This window comes from Globicephala melas, chromosome 6 (genome assembly GCF_963455315.2).
Source record: "Globicephala melas chromosome 6, mGloMel1.2, whole genome shotgun sequence".
Lineage (NCBI taxonomy): Eukaryota > Metazoa > Chordata > Mammalia > Artiodactyla > Delphinidae > Globicephala > Globicephala melas.
Genome location: NC_083319.1, coordinates 21835027 through 21860572, shown reverse-complemented (window position 1 = coordinate 21860572; position 25546 = coordinate 21835027). Strand labels below are relative to the sequence as shown.

Genomic DNA, 25546 nt, shown 5'->3' with positions numbered 1-25546 from the left:
TTATAACAAGGAGCTAATTACTTGTAAGGATGTAAGTACAAAACTGTTCATTAGAGCATTACTTATAATGGCAAAAACCAGAAAAACAATCACAATAGGGAAAAAATGAGTTAACTAACATGGTACAGCCATGTAATAAATTCCATTCAGGGACTTCCCTGGTGGTTCAGTGCTTAAGAATCCGCCTGCCAATGCAGGGGACACAGGTTCAATCCCTGGTCCAGGAAGATCCCACATGCCATGGAACAACAAAGCCCATGCACCACAACTACTGAGCCTGTGCTCTAGAGCCCGCGAGCCACAACTACTGAGCCCACGTGCTGCAACTACTGAAGCCAACGTGCCTAAAGCCCGTGCTCTGCAACAAGAGAAGCCACCGCAATGAGAAGCCCGCGCACTGAAACAAAGAGTAGCCCCCGCTCGCCACAAGTAGAGAAAGCCTGCGCACAGCAATGAAGATGCAACACAGCCAAAAAAAAAAAAAAAAAAGAATTGTTGACTCTGGGTTAATATTAGGTAATCTTTTTTTCTTTCTCCTTTATATGTGTCCATAATTGCTTGACTTTTCTACATAAGTATTTTTTAAAATAAATGGACAAGATAAAGCTATATTTCTTCTCTGGGGGGAAATATTGACTTATTCTTCTGTCTCCTTTTGGCAAGAACAATTTTGGATCCTCATAATCAGAAGTAAACTACGGAAAGTGGGGAGGAGGGATAAATTAGGAGTTTGGGATTATCATATATACACTACTGCATATAAAATAGATAACCAGCAAGGACTTACTGTGTAGCACAGAGAACTATACTCAATATTTTGTAATAACCTATAAGGGAAAATAATATATATATATAAAGTTATATATATAACTGAATCACTTTGCTGTACACTTGAAACTAACACAACATTGTAAATCAACTATACTTCAATTTAAAAAAAAAGAAGTAAATGACCCATTCACCCAGACTCTGTTCCAGAGCTTCATCCTAGGGTAACAGCTCCATCCTTTCTTGACACATAACTTTTGCAAAAGCAGTAGCTGAATAAGTGGAAAACCATTTTCAAACCATATTCATGGGGACTTCCCTGGTGGTCCAGTGGGTAAGACAGTGGGCTCCCAACGTCCCAGGTTTGATCCCTGGTTGGGGAACTAGATCCCACATGCCCAGCTAAAGATCCCACGTGCCGTGCAACTAAGACCTGGTGCAGCCAAAATAAATAAATAAATATTTAAAAAAAAAACATATTCATGCTTAGAGATGCGCTGGCCATGAACAAAGAGCCTGAACTTAAAGGGCTAAGCACCTCCTTCACAATCTTGCTAATATTGATAGTTTGCTTAGGAAAGCCTACTTTACAGACAGTTGTTCAAAAGTAAACTTAAGCCCAGCTCCTGTCCCTATTACTCCTCCCAAAACTTTAAATTAATAGAGTAAAAAAGAATCCTGTGTATATATTTTACTATACTCAACAGGGCCTTTGGAAAGAACCTGGGTTATCTACATCCTGAGGCTTGAGCGAGTAAGAGGCAAGAGTAAAGGGTGGGAGATGTTAACCTGTAGGGGGAGCTCAGGCACGGCCCCATCACTCCCCAAGAGTGACAATGGTGCCTTCGTCAAGGCCTCTGGCATTTGGGGGGATGGAGCTCTGTTTTAACCACCTTTTGATTGAGAATCTTTGGCCTCTCCTTCCAAGGCACTGGGGCAGTAGCAGGGGTCTAAGGCCGTCACCCACCACAGTTGGAGACCTAAGCAGGAGGCAGGGGATTCCACAGGGAGTAAGGCAAGGAGCTAATGGCTATGAGCACTGCTCTGGGCTGTAGCGAGCAACACGTCCCCAGTGTGATTTTTCCCTTGGGTTTATCCTTCCTGGCTTCTTCTTTCTTCCAGAGTGGTAAAGCATGACTCTAGGGATAAATCCAGCTAAAACAAAGGATTGGGATTTGGGCAGCAAAGTTCTGTTGGAGACGGCACTGGGAGAAATCTCAGGACGGCTGCAAGGCTAGTGAGCACAGCCCACGTCGAGCAAGCAGCATCTCGATGGGGCTGAGCATTTGTGTCTGAGACCACAGCAGGCTGCTCCGGGACCCGAAACAACAGGGCAGCTGAGAAGCTTGTGGGCAGAGGCTCACATGGAAAACAAGGCTCCTGACCTGCGAGAGACACCAACAGACTACACTGGTCTCAGTTGTGGTAGTGATTTACGTGTAGGCATGAAGGTGTTTACTTCACCATGGGCAGACCTATGGGATGCAGGTTTGGGGCAGCAGGTTCCAGGAGATGACAAATGGCAAAGCAAAGCATTAACTCCCTCCAGGTTCTTTCCCCCACACACACCCAACCCCCATTTTTCTCATTTCTCAGCCAAAGCTGAAGTGCTGTTACATTTTTCTAGAAGAAATGGCATTAGGCCCTTATACTGCAGGAAATGAGCTTATGAAAAAGAACGTTGCTGTTGTCAATAGAGCCAAGATGGATTCCCAAGAGCTGGGGAATTCAAAGGCACAGAAAGAGTATTTTGCAGTTTTCAGCAGACCCTGAACGCTGGGGTCAATGCCTATTTGGCACACACATCAGGGCCATGCCTATCTGGAGTCATGCTGGTAGAGAGATGACAGCCCTGAGCCTTATTTTCACATCAGTCTCATCTCTCTCCACTTACTCTTTTATCTATTTATTTATTTGGGCTGCACCGGGTCTTCGTTGCGGCATGCAGGATCTTTAGTTGCGGTATTCGGGCTTCTCAGTTGCGGCATGCACGTGGGATCTAGTTCCCTGATCAGGGACCGAACCAGGGCCCCCTGCATTGGGAGCACGTATTCCAACCCACTGGACCACCAGGGAAGTCCGTCTCCACTTACTCTTGACCCACTCAACTCAAAAGGCAGGGAAGAGGCAAGAGTAAAGTGTGGGAGATGATAAACTGCAGGAGGAACTCAGGCATGGCCCCATCACTACCAAAGAGGGACAACGGCATGTTTGTCAAGGCCTCTGGCATTCTGGAATGCCCTCACACCACAAGTACCACAGAGCTTCTTCCTCTGGGTCATGGCTCATAGCAAAGTTCCCATGATCGCCAGGAGTCATTCCGGGGGCAGCCTGGGGGCCAGAACATCTGCAGGTTCTCCAGCACTAGAACCCCTGCAACTCATTCCTCATCTATACGCAGTGACATCCAGAGGCCTACCTGCAACAAGCTCCTGAACTTGACTTGAACCCTGCAGAGTACAATAAACACCAGGTCACAGGATGTCTCAGAATTCAACAACTAGGATTCACAATCTTCTGGTTCCAGGCAAGCACTGGATAACTGCTGATACCCCAAAACTTGCTAAGCTTCTGCCCCACCTAAAGACACTGATGTTTCTGTGGCAACTGTGATTATGGAAGAAACTCAGTGTCATCAGGAAAAGTCATCACTCGGCTTTTACAAAGTGGTAAATGGGGATCTCAAAAAAAAAAAAAGGTCATGGGAATAACTGCCAATGGATATGGGACTTCTTTTTGGTGTTAATGAGATGTTCTAAAACTAGATAGTGGAGATTATTGCACAGCTTTGTGAATTATACTGAAAACAACTGAACTGTACCCTTCAAAAGGGTAGATTTTATGGTTTGTGAACTATAGCTCAATTTTCTTTTTTTTTTAAGAAGGGGAAGGTCACTAAATAATTACAAGGAGTAGAATAAACAGAAGCAGAGCCTAGATCAGGATTTTATTCCAGGAAGATTGGTTCTTCCTAGGCTGACATCTCTTTGGATCATAAAATATTTCTTTCTTCTTCTTCTTCTTCTTCCTACCTTTTTAAAAACAGAAAGCATTCTGGGAAACTATACTGATATATACAGTTACAAAAGTTTTTCCTGTCAAACTCCCACAGCCTTGAAAACACAATTTCAGGTATCATGTCCTCCAGTCTCTCACCCACTTCCAAGGTAAGTGCCCCCACAGATTCTGGATTCTGGAAAGCGCCCTTTGCTTACCTATGACTAACACTTGATATGAAGTTAGCTGTCTGCCGTCACCTCCCACTAGCATAACCTTGGCACATAGAAAGCGCATGAAAAATGTAAATATATTGAATGAACTGAACACCAGATCATCATCTTGTAACGGTTGTTTTTGTTTGTTTGTTTTTGTTTTTGTTTTTTGCGGTACGCGGGCCTCTCACTGTTGTGGCCTCTCCCGTTGCGGAGCACAGGCTCCGGATGCGCAGGCTCAGCGGCCATGGCTCACGGGCCCAGCTGCTCCGCGGCATGTGGGATCTTCCCGGACCGGGGCACGAACCCGTGTCCCCTGCATCGGCAGGCAGACTCTCAACCACTGCACCACCAGGGAAGACCAAGGGGTTGTTTTTTTTAATATTTATTTATTTGGCTGCGCCAGGTCTTAGTTGCAGCACACAGGGTCTTGGTTGCCCTGAGCAGGATCTTCCTTGCAGCATATGGGCTCTTAGTTGCAGCATGCAGGATCTAGTTCCCTGACCGGGAATCGAACCGGGCCCCCTGCGTTGGGAGCACAGAGTGCTAACCGCTGGACCACCAGGGAAGTGCCGAGGTTGTTTTATTTTTTAATTAGTATCTTTTTTTTTTTAAGGCACCTAATTTAAATCTGCAACACTGCACTTCTGCAATCATGTAGCAAGTAATTTGCTACTTAAAACAACAAGATATTGTAAAATGTTTTCTTTGAGGGAATGTGTTCATTCGTCGTGCCAAGAATAAATCAAATGTTCCCTTTGAGGGATTTTTACCTTGGTACAGGTCAAGAGGGAGAATGAATCTGAGCATCAAAACCAAAGATAAAAAATGCTCTCCTCTCTCTTTTTTTCTCCCCCAAACCTTTAAATATCACAAAGCTTTTAAGGAGAGTCATTAAGACTATGCAAAGCCATCTTAGAACCAGGAGTCTTTTCCTGCCTTTCCTCTTCATTACTGTTCAAAGATTTTCTTAGAAAACCTAAGAGCTATATTATCATGACAGGCTATAAATAGAGTTCAGATAATACAGGAGCTACTGAAAATTAGGAGGGTTTTGCCCACCCCTTGTATTTGACCAACATATGCCCAAAATCTGACCTTCAAAGCTACTGAGATCCTAAAAGCTCGACGTATTCACTCCTCACTCAACTTATTTCTCCAGGAGACAAGCCCGCATCCCTAACAGGTGCAGCACGCTGCTGCATCACAGGGCCCACCCCGTGGGCAATGTGCAGAGAGCTGGCAGGTACCAGAGTCACTCCAAGGGAACTGCAGATGGCATACCATCTCGGAGAGCCCCCCCTTGTTGTTTGTTATAAAACTTTTCAAACACACAGAACAAGAAAAAGAATATTACAGTCTCCCCTAGTGCCACCCCTACCCTCAAGATTCAACAATCGTTCACATTTTGCCATTTAAAGTACCTTACAGATAAACTAACACTAGATACTTCATAATAACACCCCTAGGTACTTCAGCATGTAGCTCCCAAAATAAGAATATTATCCTAAATACCCCAGTACAGTTATTCCCTCTAACAAAGTGAACAATAATTCCCTAATATGAACTAATACTCAGTCCAAGTCCAAATTTCCCTCATAGACAAAGGAGAGTCCCTCCCTTAAATCACACTATGTCCTGTCTCCACCCTCGCCCTCCTCCACATCCCAGGTACCAGGCACCGTCCTGCCGTCACCATGTTGCCATCACTGCAGCCCCCTTCCCGAGTACCTGTGCAAAAGGTGCCGTCATTGGGGATGAACACCTTGTTGTTGTTTGTGGCTCGATATCCTTCTAGGCAAATGCAATAAAATCCTCCAAGTGTATTGTGACAAGACGTGTGGTTCCCACAGACCACAGTGGCTCCGAACTGGCACTCATTTTTATCTGTTGATACATTGAGACAACGCACAGAAAGGGCTGTCAATCCATCCCACGATCAATCACCCAGACTGTTCTCCTGTGTTATGGACTTGAGAATCAATATTCTGTGGCAACAGCAGAAAGATCTATTTCCCCAGCCTCTTCTCCTCTCACTATGCTTCTCAGACTACAGGACACGGGCCCCTCGTAGTCTTGCACCAGGTGTATTACAAAACCACAAGAGAAACCCAACATCTCAATCTGATAGTCCATCTTATTTGAAGAGTGGGAGAAGGGAATGCTTTTTGAACTTCTCCACACTTAAAAAGATCTTGTCATAGACCTGGGAAAACAAATCCAACAGAATCCCACTTTTCCAGCCCAACCATTCTCTTGCTTTTTTTTTTTTTTTTTTTAACAAAAACCAAGGTAGGATGATTTTACATCCAATGATTAACTGGAAAATTTGTTACTTCTGAGTTACCGGGAGACACAATGGAATTAGTGCTCAAGCCTCACCCAGGGGCAGGGCTAATGTTGAGGCAGAAGCAGCTCCTGCTAATCGTCAGTGATCCATATAAATAATGTTAATCACCCAGTGAGGAGGGGCTGGAACATGGGATGCTGGATGAGACCACAGAACCTGCCCCAAGTATTTCTAATTCAACAATTTGACATCAATGTAAAATGAAAGTAAACCTCCCTCCCATCTCTGTCCTCCAGCCCAGGGGTCAGCAAACATTTTCTGTCAAAGGCCAGTCATAGGTCTCCAATTGCAACTACTCATGCATACTTTGGAGCACAAAAGCAGTCCCAGACAATCAGTAAACAAATTAGTAATGAAAAACAGGCAGCAGTGAAGTTCGGCCCCCAAGCTCCAGGTTGCTGACTCTGCCCTAGCCTCTACCATCAGAGGAAACTCCTGTGACCAATTTCTTTTGCATCCTTTGAGAGCTGATCTAACCAGCTAGTTTTTTGGTGGGGGGATATCATCAACTTATGAACTGGAGTTTTCTTGTCTGTTATTTAGTGTTTTATTCCACTACTGGTTCCCTCAAAGCAGTTCAGTCGCCTCCCACAATTGCACTCCATTCCTGCTAACTCAAGAGCCAACCCCCCCTGCCCCCCGCCAGCCCCACTCAAAATCTGATGGGGTTTTATTTTTTTCATTTTTCTTATATTATCTTTTTTTAAATTTAATTAAACCTGGAACACTATTCATCATTAAAACCATCTGTGGTAAGATCTGCATGAGAGCTCAGACTAGCAGAACAGACCCTCAAGGCATTGCCAGGCCAAGTGTCCAGTCAGTCCAGCTTACTGAGCAGGGCACGGGGGTTTCAGATACAAGTCCACCTGTGCATAAGATGGAATAGTCCTGTCCTTTGCCATTGTTTCTGAGGCGTATCTCCCCTGCAGACTTCATCAGAAGGGACATCTGTGTTTGTATGAGATTCTAGAATTCTTAGGTCCCTTGATGTAATACCATGTTACAGCACCTCTGGCACACCTATGATCTTACCTGTAACCTACCGCATGGTCTCATCAGGCCAAGTACTGAGATATGCAGTGTGTAGTGTTTGGGAGCAAGTACCACGTAAATTAATAACGCCCCCTCCACCCACTCAGAGACGTTTCTATTGCTCAGAACTCAAAGAACAATCAAGATTGCAGTGAGCTTTCACGAAAGGAGGACTTCAGTAGGGGAGGGAGTAGAAAAGCCTTGTCCGTGCTCCCCAATCCCAACTTCATTTCTAAGCACCTGCTCGTAAGCAGTGGGGGAAGAATCTTATGGGCAGAATTCTAAAGAGAGAAGGCCCAACTCCAGCCTGCAGGAACGGGCAATGGTGTGTGATTGTGAAAACGTGTACCTGTGAAGTAGAATATGGCTTTTTAAACTCAGGACTTAATTGCCATTTTTCTTTAGGGAGGAAAAACAAAACAAAACAAAAACAAAGATACCACAACAAGGCCGTATATACTGTCAGTCCACAGCTACAAGGCAAAACCATCCATATTTTTACTGCAGGTAACATGGTTGCTGGGAGGAAACTGTGATTATCTTAACATTCACTACTACAAAGTTACTATGAAACTCTCCCTCTCTCTGAATGGGGCTTGAACCTGGATATTGTCTGACTCTCATGGCATGGTGAATGCTATGAGACAAAAAATTATCCCAGATGTTTCTAGCCCAAAGGTGTCTGTATTTCTTTAAGTCATCCAAGACCCTAAAGGGTCACAGCTACAAAAAATTTGGAGGATGGATCCTGGTAGACATGAGACTCAAAGCAACAGTATTTCACTAATCAGCCAAAACGTTGGCAACTGTGTTTTGTTTTTCCCCACGGTACTAAATAGTTTCCTATCAAAACAACTAGAGAAATTAAAAACTGCAATACTCACTCGAGTTGTTAAGTTAAACTCAAGAGTTAAAACAGATTTCAAATCTGTGTTAGGTCAGAGAGTTTCCAGAGATTCAAGTTCAATGACCTCTAACATGAGGGATAATTCCTTGGAAACGCTAGAGAAAGGATACATCCCAACACTAAAACAAAGACTTATTATAATTGACAAAACTTCTTGTAATAAAAACACATGAACAAAATAATGTTTTCCCCCCAAGGACATCAACTCTTTAACTCTAGAGAATCTTGTTTCTTGACTCAACTTTTCAACTTAACCCAGGATTCAGAACTTACCAATACATTGAGTCCTCCCATTGCCCACAAATCCGTATTTGCAAATACACATCTTCTTCCCTCCTCTTTGCAAGCAGGTAGCATGTTCATGGCAAGTGGCACAGACATCTAAAGCTGAATCATAAATTATATATATCAGGAAAAGAACATTTCAATCACCTACTCTAGGTGAGTCACATTTTGGGTAATAAACAGTTAAAATGGAGAACCAAAATTTGAATACCAAAATTATGAAGGGTAGACCTTATCCCATTCTTAGCTACCCATTGCCCATGGAGTAAAGTGCAAATCCCTCTACCTGGCAATCAATGCTCTTTTCCGTCTAACCCCAGACTAACTCCTGCAGCCTCACTGCTCCCAAACCCAAATACACACAGTGTTCTCCAGGCAAGAGGCCAGCTACTCTTTCCCATACATACATGCTATCCACTGTCTTATGTCATGCCATAGTCACGATGCTCCCTTCGTCTAGAATGCCTATCTTTCCTTCTCTGTCCAACTAGCACCTGTTCCTATTTCAAGACCCAGTTTAATCATCACACTCTCCCTAAGGTCTTCCGCATTCCTCCATTCTTGAGGAAAATTAAATCTTCCTCTGTGCGCCCCTAACACTTGTACATTTCCATATCAACCATATTAATTTGTCAGTATATTCTATTCCACCTCTGTCTTCCCAGATTGCTATTATGAACGAACGTCTCAAGGACAGGGATTATGTCATTTGCCCATACATCATTATGGCATGGCATAAACATTCAGTGTATTTTTATTGACCAACTGGATAAAGGAAACTGCAGTCCTACTGCCTACAACTTAAAAAGCAAATGGAAGGAAGAAGAACTCGTCTATTGCCCTATCCATTTTCCTTATAAGGAAACAGTGGTGAATGTGTTTAAAATGTCAGTGAGATAACAGCCAGGTCCCAGCAGATGACCAGATCCCAATTATTTAGATAAGCAGCAAAAATGTTTGGGGCTAAAATTCCTGAAACATTCAAATCTACCAGATGGTGATACATGGCCCAAGATCAAACACGAATTTCTACCCGAGGCTATGCGGGATACTGTGTTGCACTCCCAGTGTCTGTAATATCAGGCGTGGCCTAGTAAGGAGAACATATCAGCATGGAATTTCATCTTAGTCTTGGCCCCATTACCACCCAGGTAATAAAGACTTAGGTCTCAGGCTGCTCTAGGCATGAAACCAACTGAGAAAGGGATATATATAAATTCTCTTAACCACGCTTGGTTTTGTTTTTTTTGTTGTTTTTTTTTTTGCTATACGCGGGCCTCTCACTGTTGTGGCCTCTCCCGTTGCGGAGCACAGGCTCCGGATGCACAGGCTCAGTGGCCATGGCTCACGGGTCCAGCCGCTCCGTGGCATGTGGGATCTTCCTGGACCGGGGCACGAACCCATGTCCCCTGCACCGGCAGGCGGACTCTCAACCACTGCGCCACCAGGGAAGCCCACTTTATTTTTTTTAAAACAAAATATAACACAAAAATGAGACAAGCCATGCTTATCACTAATACTAAATTAACCATAGGATATTTACAAAATTTATTATATCCCAGACCATAAAGAAAAATGCAACAAGTTTCAAAAAAGTAGAAATTATAGAGGTCATACTGACTACCATGTAATAATGTAATAAAACTACAAAATAAAACATAAGACTTGCATTCCCAAAAGAAAACCTACTTGGAAACTACAGAACACTCTCCTAAATAATTCTTGGGGCAAAGAGGACATCAACATTGAAATGTTTAATACCAGACATAAAAGCTTATCTACACCAGAAAATTTGAGTTTGACATGTTTTTATATTTTAAAAGAGAGAAAGAAAAGCAGGCGGCTGGGGGAATGGGGGAAACTAAAATTTTAATACAAGACGCTTGAAAAAAAGGAAAAAAACAAAATGGGGGTTTAAGAGGGGGGTGGTTAGGACTCAGTAAAGATTAAAAAGATGTTAAAGCATTAGAAAATATATTCAAATTCATTGGAAAAACAAAAAACTTTTGCCAAAGTCAGTGCATCATAAAGACCAGTAGTCAAAACTCAAGACCAGTGAAGGAAAACAAGGGTATATACAAACATACAACATTAGGAATAAGAAAGAGCTTGTAACAAAAAGTACATAACAATTTCTTTTAAAGTACAAATGAAAGACTTCCAGTTAAACACAGCAGATTTAATACACCTGCAACCCTCACCAAAAATTTAAAAATGAAATCAAGGACCAGAAAGGTATAAACTCTGGGAGAGAAGAGGACAGCAGACAAGGATGTTGACAATATTTCAGAAGATGAAAGAGATGGACATATGGGAACTGCCTGAGAGGAAGAAGTAAAAGCCAAGGAAGGAAGGAAGCAAAGAAAGAAAGAAAGGAAGGAAGGAAAGAAGGGAGGGAGGGAGGGAGGGGACATTAATTAAAATAAAATTTAAAACGTAAATAAAAGCCAACTTGAAAGGCTCAGGAATGGAGTCACTTAGCACCCCAGAAGGCAAGCATGAAGGGTAGGGGCTGAGAGTTAAGCAACAAGTTGAAAATATGGAGAAGTAGTTAGATGCTCAGATCCCCTAACTCACCCTGGCATAAGATGGAGTTTTACAACCTGGAGAAAACAGATCAGGAAGGCTCCTGATTATAGGGGCAACAGACAGAGCTGAAGGGAGAATGAGTCTCCGTACTAAATGTCCACCAAGATGGGGTAAATTTATTTAACCATTTTAACATTTTGATACACAACATTTTAAAACAGTACCATAAGGACACTGTCAATCCATAATCACCTGCAACCAAAATCCTGGAAATACCTTCTAAATAATGGGTCCTGGGTCACCTCCACAAACCCAGCTGTGGTCAACCATATAATGATGGCCACTCACCCCAGCGTGTGTGGGGAGTACAATAATAGATATATACACTAAACTTTTTTTTTTAAGTATAGTTGATTTACAGTATTATGTTAGTTTCAGGTGTACAGCAAAGTGATTCGGTTATACATATATATGTATGTATCTGTATTCTTTTTTTCTACTGACACAAACACTATACTAATGAAATAATAAAATGATAAGATGTTTGATTTTTTTCCTATATGGAATACTTATCTTTATAAAGATGGCAGCATTTTTATATCCATCCAGTTCCAGAAACTAACATTAGATAGAAAATGATTACTTCATGTAACTGTTGAAAGAATCTTATAAACACGAAATATTAAGAAGCAAAGTAGTACCACCCACAGGCTCTGATCTTGTTAAACCACAGGCTCTGATTCAGTTGGTCTGGGGTGAGACCCTATATTTTGCATTTCTAACAAGCTGCCATGTGGACTACATTTTGAGTAGCAGGGATTCAAGGGCCCCTGAAGTCCTTTCCCTCTAATGTTCTGACACTTCATTCTTAGGGTACATGTTTTAATGACCAATTAGGAATAATTTAGCATAAGTGTAGCCCCAAGGACAGTACCTATCATGTTTGGCTCAATAAATGTTTTTTTGTTTTGTTTTGTTTTGTTTTTTTGCGGTACGCGGGCCTCTCACCGCCGCGGCCTCCCCCGTTGCGGAGCACAGGCTCCGGACGCGCAGGCCCAGCGGCCACGGCCCACGGGCCCAGCCGCTCCGCGGCACGCGGTATCCTCCCGGACCGGGGCACGAACCCGCATCCCCCGCATCGGCAGGCGGACTCTCAACCACTGCGCCACCAGGGAAGCCCTCAATAAATGTTTGTTTCCCATACTGGCGAAAAAGACAAGATGTGTGCCAGTCTACCAAAGGCTTCCCAGACCACCCGCAGAAGAGAAAGTGGTTTCCAGGGGTAGAGGGAACAAGAAGCTTCTTGTTCAGCCGATTAGCCCAGTCTGCAGGGCCTGGTAGGGAGGCCCTCTGAGTTCTAACTGCTTGAGGGACAAAGTTGTCTTCTGGGGGAAAAAAAGGGGGGTAGGAAGCACAACCTCAATACAAGGAAAGGCAGGGGCTGGGGTGGGGTTGGGGGCTGCTTCTGACCACACAATAGTGTCCATTGGTCAAAAGCTCAGTTAAGAATCACTGGAGAAGAGCATAAATGTATACAACTAGTCTACAAAGCAATTTTGCAACAATTGTAAATTTTGCAGACATTAATTACATATTTATTGCTTTCTAGTTTATAGTTTTTTACTGCTACATAATGAATTACTCCAAAACTTAGCAACTTAAAACAATAAACATCTGTTGTCTCTCACACACACACACACACAGAATCACTGGAGACAGAGTAACCAGTTCAACCCAGTTTTAATACTAAAAGTCCCCTGCCCAGGAAACCCCTCAGTTCGGTGCAAACCAAGACATTTGATCACCCTACTTGGAGAGCTTGTTAAAACAGAATCGCCAGAGAGTTTGATTCAGTAGGTGTGAGTGGGGCCTGGGAATCTGCATTTCTAAGAAGATCCCAGCAACACTGAAAGTCTCCCTCAGTCTCAAGGACTTACGTCAGAATCCTGGGGAAAGAAAAGGTAATATCGAAGACATCTTTCACCAAGTCTAGACTGAGGCACAGCATAGCTATGGGGCCAACGTGACAGAGAGAATAACCCAATGGAGAAGAATTCTCCAGGCCTGTGTCAAGACCACTGTGCCTTCCTTATAACCTGGGGGTGGAACTGTGTCAGGCAGCAGCTTCACATCCGAGCCAAGGATGACTTGACTTCTGTCTTCAGCAGATTCTGCTCAGGAGAGCAGAGAGGTGGCTGCCACACAGTAACTGAGGGGACTACTACAGGGGCGAGGGATCCCCCTCTTCCCCTTGCCCTAGGGATGCCTAGAATTACTGGCAGAGAAACAGGAGAGTGCGGACTCCAAAAATCTAGGAGGAAAAGCCTGACAAGTACTCTCTGTTACTCTTATTGTGTCCCCCAGCTGAGGGTTGCTCCTAGATTCACTTCCCTTCTCTACCCGTTAGTGACTAAGCCAGCTAAATCCACATCCAACAATGAGAGGACCAGGCAGGTTTTGGTGTCTCGACCTCGGCTGGAGTCTTCTCTCTTGTTCCCTAACTATGTGATCGAAGGCAAATGAAACTGTCATAAGACGGAGATCGTGTTGCGAAGATTAAATGAGAAATATAAATGCTGTATGAGCTCAAAGCACTAGACAAAGAGCTAATTTACATGAATATCTATGTCTCTTTCCATAGATGTTGTTATTGTTGTTAGAAACAAGTCATGCATGATGCAGTGCCTGGTAGGAGACACACTGGTTCAGAGCAGGGTTGAGAGAGAGAGAGATCACTTGGGCTACAATCCTAGCTTGGCCACTTGCTAGCTGGGTAATCCTTGATAATCTCTGTGCCTCCGTTTCCTGTAAATCTGTAATATGAGGATGATAATACACCTACCTCATATGGTTGTTTTGAGGATTAAAGAGTAAATGAGTTAATACGCATAAAGCAATTAGAATGTGAGACATTATTAATACAACCACTCAACAGCTCTTTGTTAATGAGTAAATGAAGGTACTGACAGCTAGCCAGCTCCCAGTCATACTAATGAAGAGAGTGATGGAGAGCTGCATTGATGCAAAAACCCAAAGCAACATCACTGTGTGGACAACTATTCATGGGGCTGATATTCTGGGAACCATACCTTCATTTCCATGATCACTCCTTGCTTCCTCCACAACCTCCCAGCCTTCTGGGTAATACCTGACTCAGAAGTTGCAAATTCAGCTTCCTCACCCTTTCAGCCCTGCTCACCCCTCCCTCCCCTCCCCCGCACACCACGTAAACCTCGACATCAGGATGGAGTGGAGGCTGCCAGCCTGAGACTGCTCCTCTCGCTCTGTATTTCAATACTCAAGCAACAACTTACATGCACTCTTGAAATAACAGCAGCTGGACTGTGACAAAACAGTGAAGAGATTTTGTCCACTGTCAAGGGAAGAAGGAAATGTTAAAAGCACAAATAGAGTGCTTGAATTCAAATCTTAATCTCATCCCCAGCTATTCACGGTCAGACCAAACAAGCCCACTGCACAGCCTTCCTGAGACCCTGTCTCTCAAACTCGTGGAGACATGTGGAGACAGATCCAATGACCTGAGGAAATAAGCAAAGGGGCGCAAAGCTCAGGAAGAGAAAACATTCCCAAGTCTTCTGCAACACTATGGAAAATTGCATTGCTTGTAAGAGACGGCATCAAATTCCAGAAACAGAAGGAACCTGAGAGACCTCCTCTCCAACATCCCTCACAGAAAAAAACAAAAACATATCTTGTGCTTTAAAAATCCGCCAAAGGACTTCCGTGGTGGTCCAGTGGTAAAGAATCCGCCTTCCAATGCAGGGGACGTGGGTTCCACCCCTGGTTAGGGAACTAAGATCCCACATGCTGTGGGGCAACCAAGCCTGTGCCACAACTACTGAGCCTGCCCACCACAACTATAGAGAAGCCCACACACTGCAAGGAGGACCCTGCACACCACAACGAAAGATCCCGCATGCCGCAACTGACACGATGCATCCAAAATGAAAATAAATAAATAAAATATTTTTTAAATAATAATAAAAAATAAAATAAAATAAAAATCTGCCAAGACAGAGAGCACTCTTTCAAGCAGTATAATCCTTGTGGGGCAATGGGAACCATCATCCAGTCCCCTTCTCCTCCCCAACCCAGGGCTGCCATTCCCCATCAGGAACCCAGAACCTTTCCTTGTGTAAAACGGTTATCAGCCCGCAGCTGCTTTTGCTCTTTTGCCCTCTTCTGACCATTTTCTTGTTTGACCAAGACCAACTTGCAGAGGGGGTCCCACACCTGGCCTCCAGACTAGGAACCAACCCATGCCGAGCACCCCAATGTCAATGCTTTAGAGCTCTGAGCAAAGCAGCCACACCCTAGGTTTATGTCCTGAATGTCACACATGAACAGGCTGCCCCACATTCTCGAGCAAGCTGAATACCTTTTTTTTTTTTAAGATCCATGCAATTCAACACCCCTGTCTCCTCTGCAGAGCTAAGGCCAATAGGCCTCTTGCCACCTTTGGCTGCAGAGACCTAGGAGCCCATTTTAGGATTTGACCAGAAGCTGAGGATGTGCTCAGGGCCAAGTCCTTGGAGAGGGAACACAGGCCGTGGCGGGGATCGTCTTCATTGGCTCTAATCCTGCTACATTACTTTGAGCAACTGTAAGTCACTCCAAAACCACGCACCCGCTCCATTTCCCTTCTTTCCTCCTCTTCCTCACTCTGAACAGGGAATACGCTGCTGTGATTCATGACGACGGAGTGAAGACCAAGCCTATGGAATGCACGATTCAGGAAGTCAGGTGTACTTTACACAGCAACAACTTCCCCAACCCTCTCTACCACCGCTCCCCAAGCCTCTCAAGGCCTCTGCCTGCCCTCTGCACACCCTCTGGCCTTCCCAAACCCCAGCCGCTCCCAGACTCAGAGCAATGCCAGGAAAAGGTTAAGAAACAGGACTGACTGGTTCCAGCCCTCCTGGCCCATTCCTAACCTCTCTGTTCCCCTAGGGCTTGGCACCGTGCCCACCACCAACACCCTCCTGCTCTACCAACTACCACTTCACCCTTCCCTCACACTCAGGCCACCTGACTTTGGCTCCCCCACTCTCTCCTCCCTGAAACGCGTTGGATAGCAATTAAATGTAATTCAGCAATGTTACCGCGAGAGACTGAATATGCAAATGGACAACCCCAGACCACACATAAAAATAGAACTCTGGCCCATAATCTGCAGCCATCGGTCTAGGAAGTCAAACCACAACCTCTGTAGCAATAAGTCCCAAGTGGTCAGGATTTAATCAATATTGGACAGCTTCCATAATTTTTGCCCACGCTTCAAACTTAGGACCAATCAGAGAAAGCCAAATACACCCCCCTAACCAATCACACGAGATGCCTACTGTCAGAGAGGAGCTATCTCCAGCTTCCCAATGGCAACATCCTCCAACCAAGCCGGGCATACCTGAAACCTTCCTTTCTGTTCCACTGTAAAGTCTTTACACTCCCCGGCCTGCCTGTGAGTCTCTGACAAATGTAAATGACGATCGCTGACTCTTTTGCTAGAGCAAGCTCTGAATAAACAGCCTTTTCTCATTTGAGTGGTCTTCGTTTATTTCCATACCAGATTCCTAATACAAGCCACAGTCCCTACGCACAAGGAGCTCTTAGTCTAGTAAACAATTACACTGCAATATGGTGTAAGTGTATAGAGCAAGGGTACCTTATAAATATGTATGTATATAAGTAAGTGTGTAGTGGCCCATGTAATACAGTGCAGAGGGGCCTCCAGGAGGGAGGACAATTGGGCTGCTTTTGAAAAATGAACAGCACTAAGTAGCTAGCTGTGGGGGAAGGGAAGAGCTGTTCTCCATTCTTCTCCTTCCCTCCCCTCTCCCTATCGAGCTTTCCCACTTGTAGACCAACTTTGCTTTTTGACCTGCTCCAATAAATATCTCCTTTATTTTTCCATTTTCAGTTTCTCCCTCTACCCAATAATTCCCCTCATTCGTGCCGGAGTCTGCTTTACCACTTCCCCCAGCAAAAAAATTTCTTGCACTGACCTGGCCAGCCCAACTGAATGCTAACTTCTCTTTCCTTCTATCTTCTATCTTCTTTAAAGAATATCTACTCTGCAGCCAAAGTCCTGCACTCACTTGAGCCCTCTGCATCTGGCTCTCACCCTCAGTGCTCTGCTAGCTCTGGCTTCCACTGACAGAGTCACCAAATCCAAAGCCTTGTTCTCAGTCTCCACTCACTTGGCTCCCCTTCCCCTGGTTTCCTTGATGCTCTACTAGCCCGGTCTTCCTCCAATCTGTGTGGCCACTGCTCTTTCTCCTCCATGTGCATCTACCATCTGAACTTAGTCTTTCCAAGAATCTGTCCTGGTCCTCTTACTCTTATCAACCTCAAGGCTTCAAGTGACCATCGAGTCTCCATCATTTGCACACACTTACTGTCCACAGTCTCAACTCCCTGTTGGTTTCATCTCTCCGAAAGTCCTAGCATTACCTCGAATTCAGGATCTCCAAAACAACTAGGCATCTTTCTTCCAAAATCTTTTTTTCTCCTCCCACAGACCCATATACCCAAGTCACCCAGTCCTAAACCCTTAGTGTTCCAACTTCCCTTTTCTGTTCCTTTGCACCTTAACATCTGTCATTAAGTCCTTCCAGTTCCCTTTCTACCTTATCACCTACATGCAGTCCTCATCTCCCGCTGTCATGACTGTGGGGCCAGTCTTCCGGCCTCAGAACTTCTAGAACAGATATTACAACTTCCTCAATGGCCCTAAGCATCCAGTCAGTTCCCACATTGACCACTGCAAGGAAACCTGCCCTTAATCAAACCAGGTTCTACACAGTTGTAAATGATGGGAAAATGCCTGCACAAGGAGAGGGGGCTCAGCCAGGTAACCCTGGCTTCCATTTCCCAAAATTCACCCCACAGCCGTTAAGCTGCTGCAGATGGATGGTCTTAGGTAGTTACTTTGTTCAACCATCTCAGGCCAGCAAGCCAATGGGACCCCAGTGGACAGTTTCCTAGGCTACAGTCTTAACACAAAGATTCTGAAATAGGCTCCAAGCATCTGCAAACTTTTACGCACACTGCCGTGGGAGACCAAGTTAGAGAAGGAAGTTAGAAAGTCCACCAGAGCATCTGATGGATAAAAATGGCCACTCCAGGAGGTTTGGCTGTCAAGAAAAACACCGTCCAGTGATGGTAAAAGTCCCAAGGTAAAGAGAATTGAGGGGAACAGGAGTCTGAGCCACAAAGTCCCCTCATATCTCCTTACACAGAATTTGCCATCCACTACAGGAGGAGTGTTTCATTTTATGAAGGAAGCTGGAAGCTTTTCTTATACCAGCTTTTACATCACTCCCTGTACTAAAAGCTGCAGTGATTTCCAATGGCTACTCACTGCCCAGGAACAACTAAGTCTAAATGCCTTGGTCTGCCAATCACAACACTCTGCCTTCTCGTTAAATCCAATCTGCTTTTCTGCCCCCCCATTTCCCACGCACCTCCTACATACCAGTCAAACTGAAACACAGCCCGCATGCTTTCATGCCTTCGTGTGGTTCCTCACTTTGTCCCCTCCACCTGGAATTCATTAATTCTACACGTATTTGCGGAGAGCTGCTGTGCCCTCTGCTCTGAGTTGGGACGCCTTTTCCTCCTCTTCCCATAACCAAATATTACCAATCGTTGTTGGCCCAGTTCAAAGGTCACCTCATCCATGAGGCCACCAGATTTCCTTGGTCAGAAGTCGTCTTTCCCTCCTCTGACCACCCACCTCAGAACGCCTCTGATGGCGTTCTGCCTTTATTACAGTTATTTGAGTAAATGCCACCTTCCCTCCGTGTCTGAATCCTCTGCGTAACTCGTACCACGTTCAACACTGCGTTCTGCAGGGGGAATAAAAACTACTCCAACTGCCTAGAAATGGCTTATCTGCTTGTCTGTCTTCTGCAGAATATGAGCTCAGTAAGGACCAGCACAAGGGCCTCACACCCTTCACAGGGAAACTATTCAAGGACCATTCATCTGTTGAATGAATGGCTTAATAACTGCTTTATTCCCGTAAACTTCCTTACACTTCTTCCTCACCCTATTAGCATCTGGTTCTTCATCAAAGGGAAAAAATTAAAAGGTAGAAAGACAACTGCTCCGGGTCAAGAATTTGTCGCGGAAAAGCCACAGCCGGGCCGGAAGCGTGACAGTGCAGGCGGAACGCCCTTCCACGCCCTCGCGCGCCGGGCGCGGCTCTCCTGGCGGGGAGAGAGCCTCTCCCCTCGCTCGCGCCCGGCCCCCACTCGCGCCAGGTCCCCCGGGGGCGCGGGCCGGGCCGCTGCGCATTTGTTTCCCGCAGCCCAGGACCGGGCCTGAGGCGGAGAAGCCCGCCCAGGAGGCCCTCCCGCTTCTCGGAGCCCCGCCCTCCGATCCCCCACCTGCGCCCAGCTACCAGGCTCCTCGCCAGCCCGGCCCAGGGGCGGGGGAGCGTCCGGGGCGCGCCCGGCATAGTCCGGGCCGCCGCCCCCCGACCCCGCGCCGCGCCTGCTCCCCGCCTGCACTCACCGTCCGCGCCCGGCGTTCGGGGCACGCCGAGGGCCAGGCTGAGCAGCGGCAGGAGCGACAGCAGGCGCCCAGGCGGGAAGCCGGCGCCCCGGGGCCCCCGGGCCATGCCGCCGCCGCCGCCTCCCTCCCGGCGCGCCCGCGACTCCTTCTGCGGCCCCAAGGCGCCGAGATAAGGCGTCGGGCGCCCCGGGGAGGGGGCCGGGCGGGCCGCTTCCGGCGCCAAGCTAGGGAGCTGAGGGCTCCGCGGGGTCCCAGGGAGCGGCGGCGGCGGCGGTGCGCGGGCCCTTCCTCCCCGCCAGGCCCGCGCGCCACGGGGGACGCTCGTTCAGCCACTCGCGGCTTCACCTGGCCGTGCCCCCTGCTGCGCGCCGGGTACGCGGGGGGCCCGGGGACACGCTGCGGGTCCGGCTTAGTGACACAGCTGAACGTAGAGTCCCGGACTGTGCCAGAAGGAAACTGTCTCCCGTGCTCTAAGCGTGTGGAACGATCGCGGGATCCAAGGCGGTCGGGAGCTCAGGGAGGCACCCCCGGGGTGGCAAAGGAAGAGGGGTGAGGGGCAGAAGGAGCAGGAATCTTCTAGAAGCTGAAAGCGAGCCGGGCGACGTGGCTGGAGCTCCAAGGGCGAGAAGCCGCCAGTGCAGGCCACCCAGGGGCGACAGGCTTGACCAGGCGACAAGACCGTCTGGGGCGAGAGAGCTGGCAGGACTTCCTGCTGCTCCGAGGACACTCAGCTTGGGGCGTCAGGGAGGCTTCAGGAAGAAGTAAGCGAAGACCTGAGAGTGAGAAGGGCGCGGGAGAGGAGTCTAAGCGGTGAGAGGCGTGGGCAAAGAGACAGACTAGAGTGTATTCTAGCCATGGCGAGCAGGACCGCCTCAGATTGGAACGGACGGCTGGAGAGCGGCAGTGAGCTGCGGAAATAAAGACTTCATAAAGCATGTCAAGGAGGTTGCTCAGAAGCTGTCACGGGGTTTTCAGAAGCGCGACCTCATCAGGAAAGGCTCCCAGGGTCGGCTCTGTGGGATTGGGATTGGGTCTGAGGAGGCAGGGCGACGGCCTGGAGCTGCTTCAGGGCTCCAGACAAGAGAGGACACGTCCAGGAGCAGGGCACTGACAATGAGTGTGGAGAGAAGTGGCAAATGAGAGTGGTATTGGGTAGAATCCACTGGATTTTATGGCCTGTGGACTGTGGTGGACAAGGAAAGAGAAATTACAGATGTCACCGAAACTTTTGGTTTGGGCAACTGGGTTGATGGTGGCAGGAGTCACTGAGACAGAAACACAAAGGGAATTGTGGCAAGTTAGGGTAGAGAGGCTGCAGGGGGAGAAAAAATAAGTTCCAGGTTGAAGGCTTTCAGCTAGAGATGTCTGTAGGGCTCCCCAAGAGCAGAGCCTTCCACTCCTTCACCCATATCCTCACTTGCTTTCTCTCTGTGCCTTGAGCCCACTCTAACCCTAACCACCCATGAACACGCCCATATAAGGGTTCCACTTGTGCAGCCTTAAAAAGAAGTCGTTAAAAATACACTTCCGAGGCCCTTTTGCAGCAGGCTTTCTTGCTAATTATTTTTTGCTCAGCAAAGATAAGAGCCTGCTTTGGGGAGCAGGAGATGGACAGTGCAGGTAGTGCAAACTATCTCCTATTATTTAGACAGTTTCTTTGTTAAGCTCCGCTCTCCATGAACTTTGAAATCATGTCACTGTTTCAACAAAAAATACATTCAAGACATTTTTAAGCCAACCTATACTTCTCCTTCTCTGCCATGCTCCCCTGAAAAATAAATAAATTTAAATACATTTGTGTATATATGTGTATAAGTATATATATATATATTTATTTTTTTTTAATTGGTGATGTCGGGAAAATATCCAAAATTTGGAAATGGGCAAAAGAGATTACTGGGTGTCTTTTCAGTGGGGTGCTGGGTGTTGTGTAGTAGCCCTTCTGGAGATTGATTCTAGAGGGTTGTGCACCTTTGATGGACTTTCTATTGACTATGCTATTTATAACTCTGTAGGGGTAAAGTTAACTTGCAGAAAGTTGATGATAATGCAAAAGATTCTTGTCCATAGCAATGCAAGTTAATTTTTCCAGTAGAGATATGGGTGATTTCTGCCAGATAAAAAATAAGATAAACCGAATTAGATTTTGCCTTATATGATATAAATCAGTTACCCAGTTTTGCATCTATTAGCAAATTCATTTCATCATTCCTAACTGAAATATATGTAATATATATACATATATGTTCTTCACATTTTCCTTTAAACCTTATTATCTTACTAGTTCTCCTTTGAAGTCAACATCTTGCTGAGTCCCTCATGAATTGGTTAAATAAAATCTTAGATAAGTTTTCATTGTATGTTTGCATGAACCATGTTTTTTAAATTTTGAAAATTTTACGTTAGTACAATACATTATACTCATACTCTATGTTAGATTGTGTGACTTTCATCAGTTCTTTCTATTGGCTCATTTTCTGCTTTCAAACAAATATTTTTTTGCAAAAAAAAAAAAAAAAAAAACTACATCCTACCCAATGATGAGTTCATGGAACCACAGAATAAAAAATTATCTCCTCATCAGTATTTGTCACTAGAATTAAAAGAGAATATTGAACCAGTGTTAAATTTGGAGCAATGAGATCATTGCCGAGAAAATATTTAGCTTAAGAAAAGTGTTCTTTTAAGAGAGCACGACCAATACACAAATATCTTCTAAAAGAGAATTTAGAAAGAGCTCTTTTTTCCCATGATATCAAGATTTTAATGACTTAATCTAAGAAAAAATTGACTTTTGGATTCAAGATGGCATCATAAACCCTGAAAGATCTCTCTCCCCTGCTTCCCAAATCCCAGTAAATACACACATACACACACCCAATTAAGTATGCAGAAGTGCTTGCAAACAGCAGAGAATGCCATCAGTGAAGCAGATAGCTTTGAGAACTGCACTGGATTAGATTTGCCACGTGGCCTGCACAAAAACGTCCACTAAAAGAGATGGGAGGTGGGGTTAAAAAAAAAAAAACTAAAATACATGTAATTTAAAATTGTTTTAAATTATATGCACACTTCAAGTTACTATTTGTACATATTAACACAATGTTCATATTTTTAGGGGTTTTTTGTTTTGTTTTGTTTTCTTTTCTTGGCTGTGCTTCGTGGCATGCGGGATCTTGTTTCCCCCACCAGGGCTTGGAACTGCACGCCCTGCAGTGGAAGCGCAGAGTCTTAACCACTGGACTGCCAGGGAAGGCCCTGTGCAGGTTTTATAATATTTTCAGATTTACTCCAGAACCACTATGTAGGAATTGTTGGGGAAAAAATGCATAGTACGCTTTTTACCAGTTCAAAGCATTTTATTTTCCTCATCTGTGTATATATTGTTCACTACAATCTGCTTCTTCAGGCTTTGGGCCACCAAATGCCAGTTTCCTGGCTCTCCAGAAAAACTATAATTTTCCACACTTAAAAAAATAACTTCTAGGGCTTCCCTGGTGGCGCAGTGGTTGAGAGTCCACCTGCCGATGCAGGGGACGCGGGTTCGTGCCCCGGTCTGGGAAGATCCCACATGCCGCGGAGCGGCTGGGCCCGTGAGCCATGGCCGCTGAGCCTGCGCATCCGGAGCCTGTGCTCCGCAATGGGAGAGGCCACAACAGTGAGAGGCCCGCGTACCGCAAAAAAATAAAATAAAATAAAAAATAACTTCTAACTTTTTAAAAAGTTTTTTTGTAGTCATTTACTCATCAGTGAACCTTCATGGGATTAGACAAAATATTTAAATCCTACCTAAAATATTGAGATTACTGACCGATCCGTGGAAGTGATCTTAAAGTACATCAAGCAGGTATACATAATCCAGAGAGCTTCCCGATTTGTTCCTGTTTCCCATCGACGAAGGTTAAGAAATATTGAAGTCTATCTTAATGCATCTTGCTACACAATCAAAACATTCAATGACAGCAAAGAACACCCATGCTCACAGCAGCATTATTCACAAGAGCCAGAGGGTGGAAACAACCCAAATGTCCATCAAAGGATGAATGGATAAACAAAATGTGGTAGAGCCATACAATAGAATATTATTCAGCCTTAAAAAGGAAGTAAATTCTGACACATGCTATATTGTGGATGAACCTTGAGGGCATTATGCTAAGTGAAATAAGCCAGTTAAAAAACGACAAGTACTGGAAATTCCCTGGTGGTCCAGGGTTTAGGACTCCACCCTCTCACTGCCTAGGGTCCTGGGTTCTATCCCTGGTCAGGGAACCAAAATCCCACAAGCCTCATGGCCAATAAAATAAAATAAAATAAAATAGGATAAGTACTGTAAGTTTCCACTTATGTGAGTTACTTAGAGTAGTCAAATTCATAGAGACAGGGAGTAGAAGAGTGGTTGCCAGGGGCTTGGGGGAGAGGGGAGTGGGAAGTTGATGTTTAATGAGTAGAGAGTTTCGATTTTGCAAGATGAAAAAATTCTGGGGGTGGGTCATGCTGATGGGTGCAAATCAAGGTGAACGTATGCCGCTGAACTGTACATTTAAACAAGATTTTAAAAATCAATGAGAAAAAAAACGTAGGTACCAATTTTTATTTTACCAGGCAGGCACTAACATGTAGGACTCCCCATATCAATTTTGGGAAATCCTGGGAAATCAGAATTATAGAGAAGGTCCCTTGGAAAGCCCCATCCCCCAACCCCTGAGACATAAATGGATAGGATTCCTAGAGATCCCTGAACGGGCTATGAAGCAGCCACGGGTGTGGGCAGGAGGAGGGCAGGAAAATACAAAATGAACACCGGCCTAGTATCTCTAGCGTTTTCCCCCAGGCAGCTCTTCAGTGTGTCTGCTTACAATGTAAAGTTTGGGGTTTGCCTGGTGGGTTACCATCTGGATAAAATATAAAGCCAGAAGGAGAAGAGGGACAGGGAGGCTGGATACCATATATCCTGGAACTTTCCTGGAAAAGTCCCTTGCTTGGTCATCACACTCCTGACCAGAAATGACGTACTGCTTTTCCCAGAGGCTGGCTTGGGCGTGCTACTAGCGGGCTTGCAAATTGTAAATAAATTGCTCATCTGTGGGTATTCCGGGAATGGTTTGAATATCTAATTCTAATAAGTTGGATATACTCTGGTGTTGAACTTATTGCTTGAAGTTTGCATTACCAGGAATGATTTAAATGTTTGAAGCCTTTGAGTGATGTTGGTTGAAAATTAGAGTGTTTGAAACAGATAAAAGTCACTCCCTCTGCAACTCCACGCTCACACACATTTGTCACACACATCTATCCCTAGCTGACATGACATCTGAGAACACCGCAAGGCCGCCTGAAAGGGGCCACATTGACCCTCCCAGAATGGAGTCATCCTCTCAAGCAGATTTGTCCCATTGATAACAGGGACCTGTCTCTATGGAGAACTGCCCTGCTGATGACTGTCTCTAAGTCAAGTACTAGTAGACTTACCATTCTTTTTTTTTTTAAGATTTTTTTGATGTGGACCATTTTTAAAGTCTTTATTGAATTTGTTACAATATTGCTTCTGTTTTATGTTTTGGTTTTTCGGCCACGAGGCATGTGGGATCTTAGCCCCCTGACCAGGGATTGAACCCTCACCCCCTGCATTGAAAGGCAAAGTCTTAACCACTGGACCGCCAGGGAAGTCCCGACTTACCATTCTTTTTTTTTTTTTTTTTGCGGTACACGGGCCTCTCACTGTTGTGGCCTCTCCCGTTGCGGAGCACAGGCTCCGGACATGCAGGCTCAGTGGTCATGGCTCACGGGCCCAGCCGCTCCGTGGCATGTGGGATCTTCCTGGACCGGGGCATGAACCCGTGTCCCCTGCATCGGCAGTTGGACTCTCAACCACTGCGCCACCAGGGAAGCCCCTGACTTACCATTCTTAAAGCCACCATCACT

The 25546-nt window shown here is 45.4% G+C and overlaps 1 protein-coding gene across 2 annotated transcripts in view; it reads right to left on the bottom strand.

The window, feature by feature from the left end:
• SUSD1 (sushi domain containing 1) overlaps positions 1 to 19749 on the bottom strand; it is a 125749-nt gene extending 106000 nt beyond the window's left edge. For both annotated transcript variants that reach the window (XM_030859006.2, XM_030859013.2), the window contains exons 1-3: positions 19625 to 19749; positions 8546 to 8659; positions 5712 to 5867 (exon numbers count right to left, since the gene is read on the bottom strand). In XM_030859006.2, coding sequence (XP_030714866.1) covers positions 5712 to 5867; positions 8546 to 8659; positions 19625 to 19730 — 376 coding nt within the window. In that variant the 5' untranslated portion in view covers positions 19731 to 19749. The remainder of the gene's footprint in view (positions 1 to 5711; positions 5868 to 8545; positions 8660 to 19624) is intronic.
• Between the last annotated feature and the right edge of the window lie 5797 nt (positions 19750 to 25546).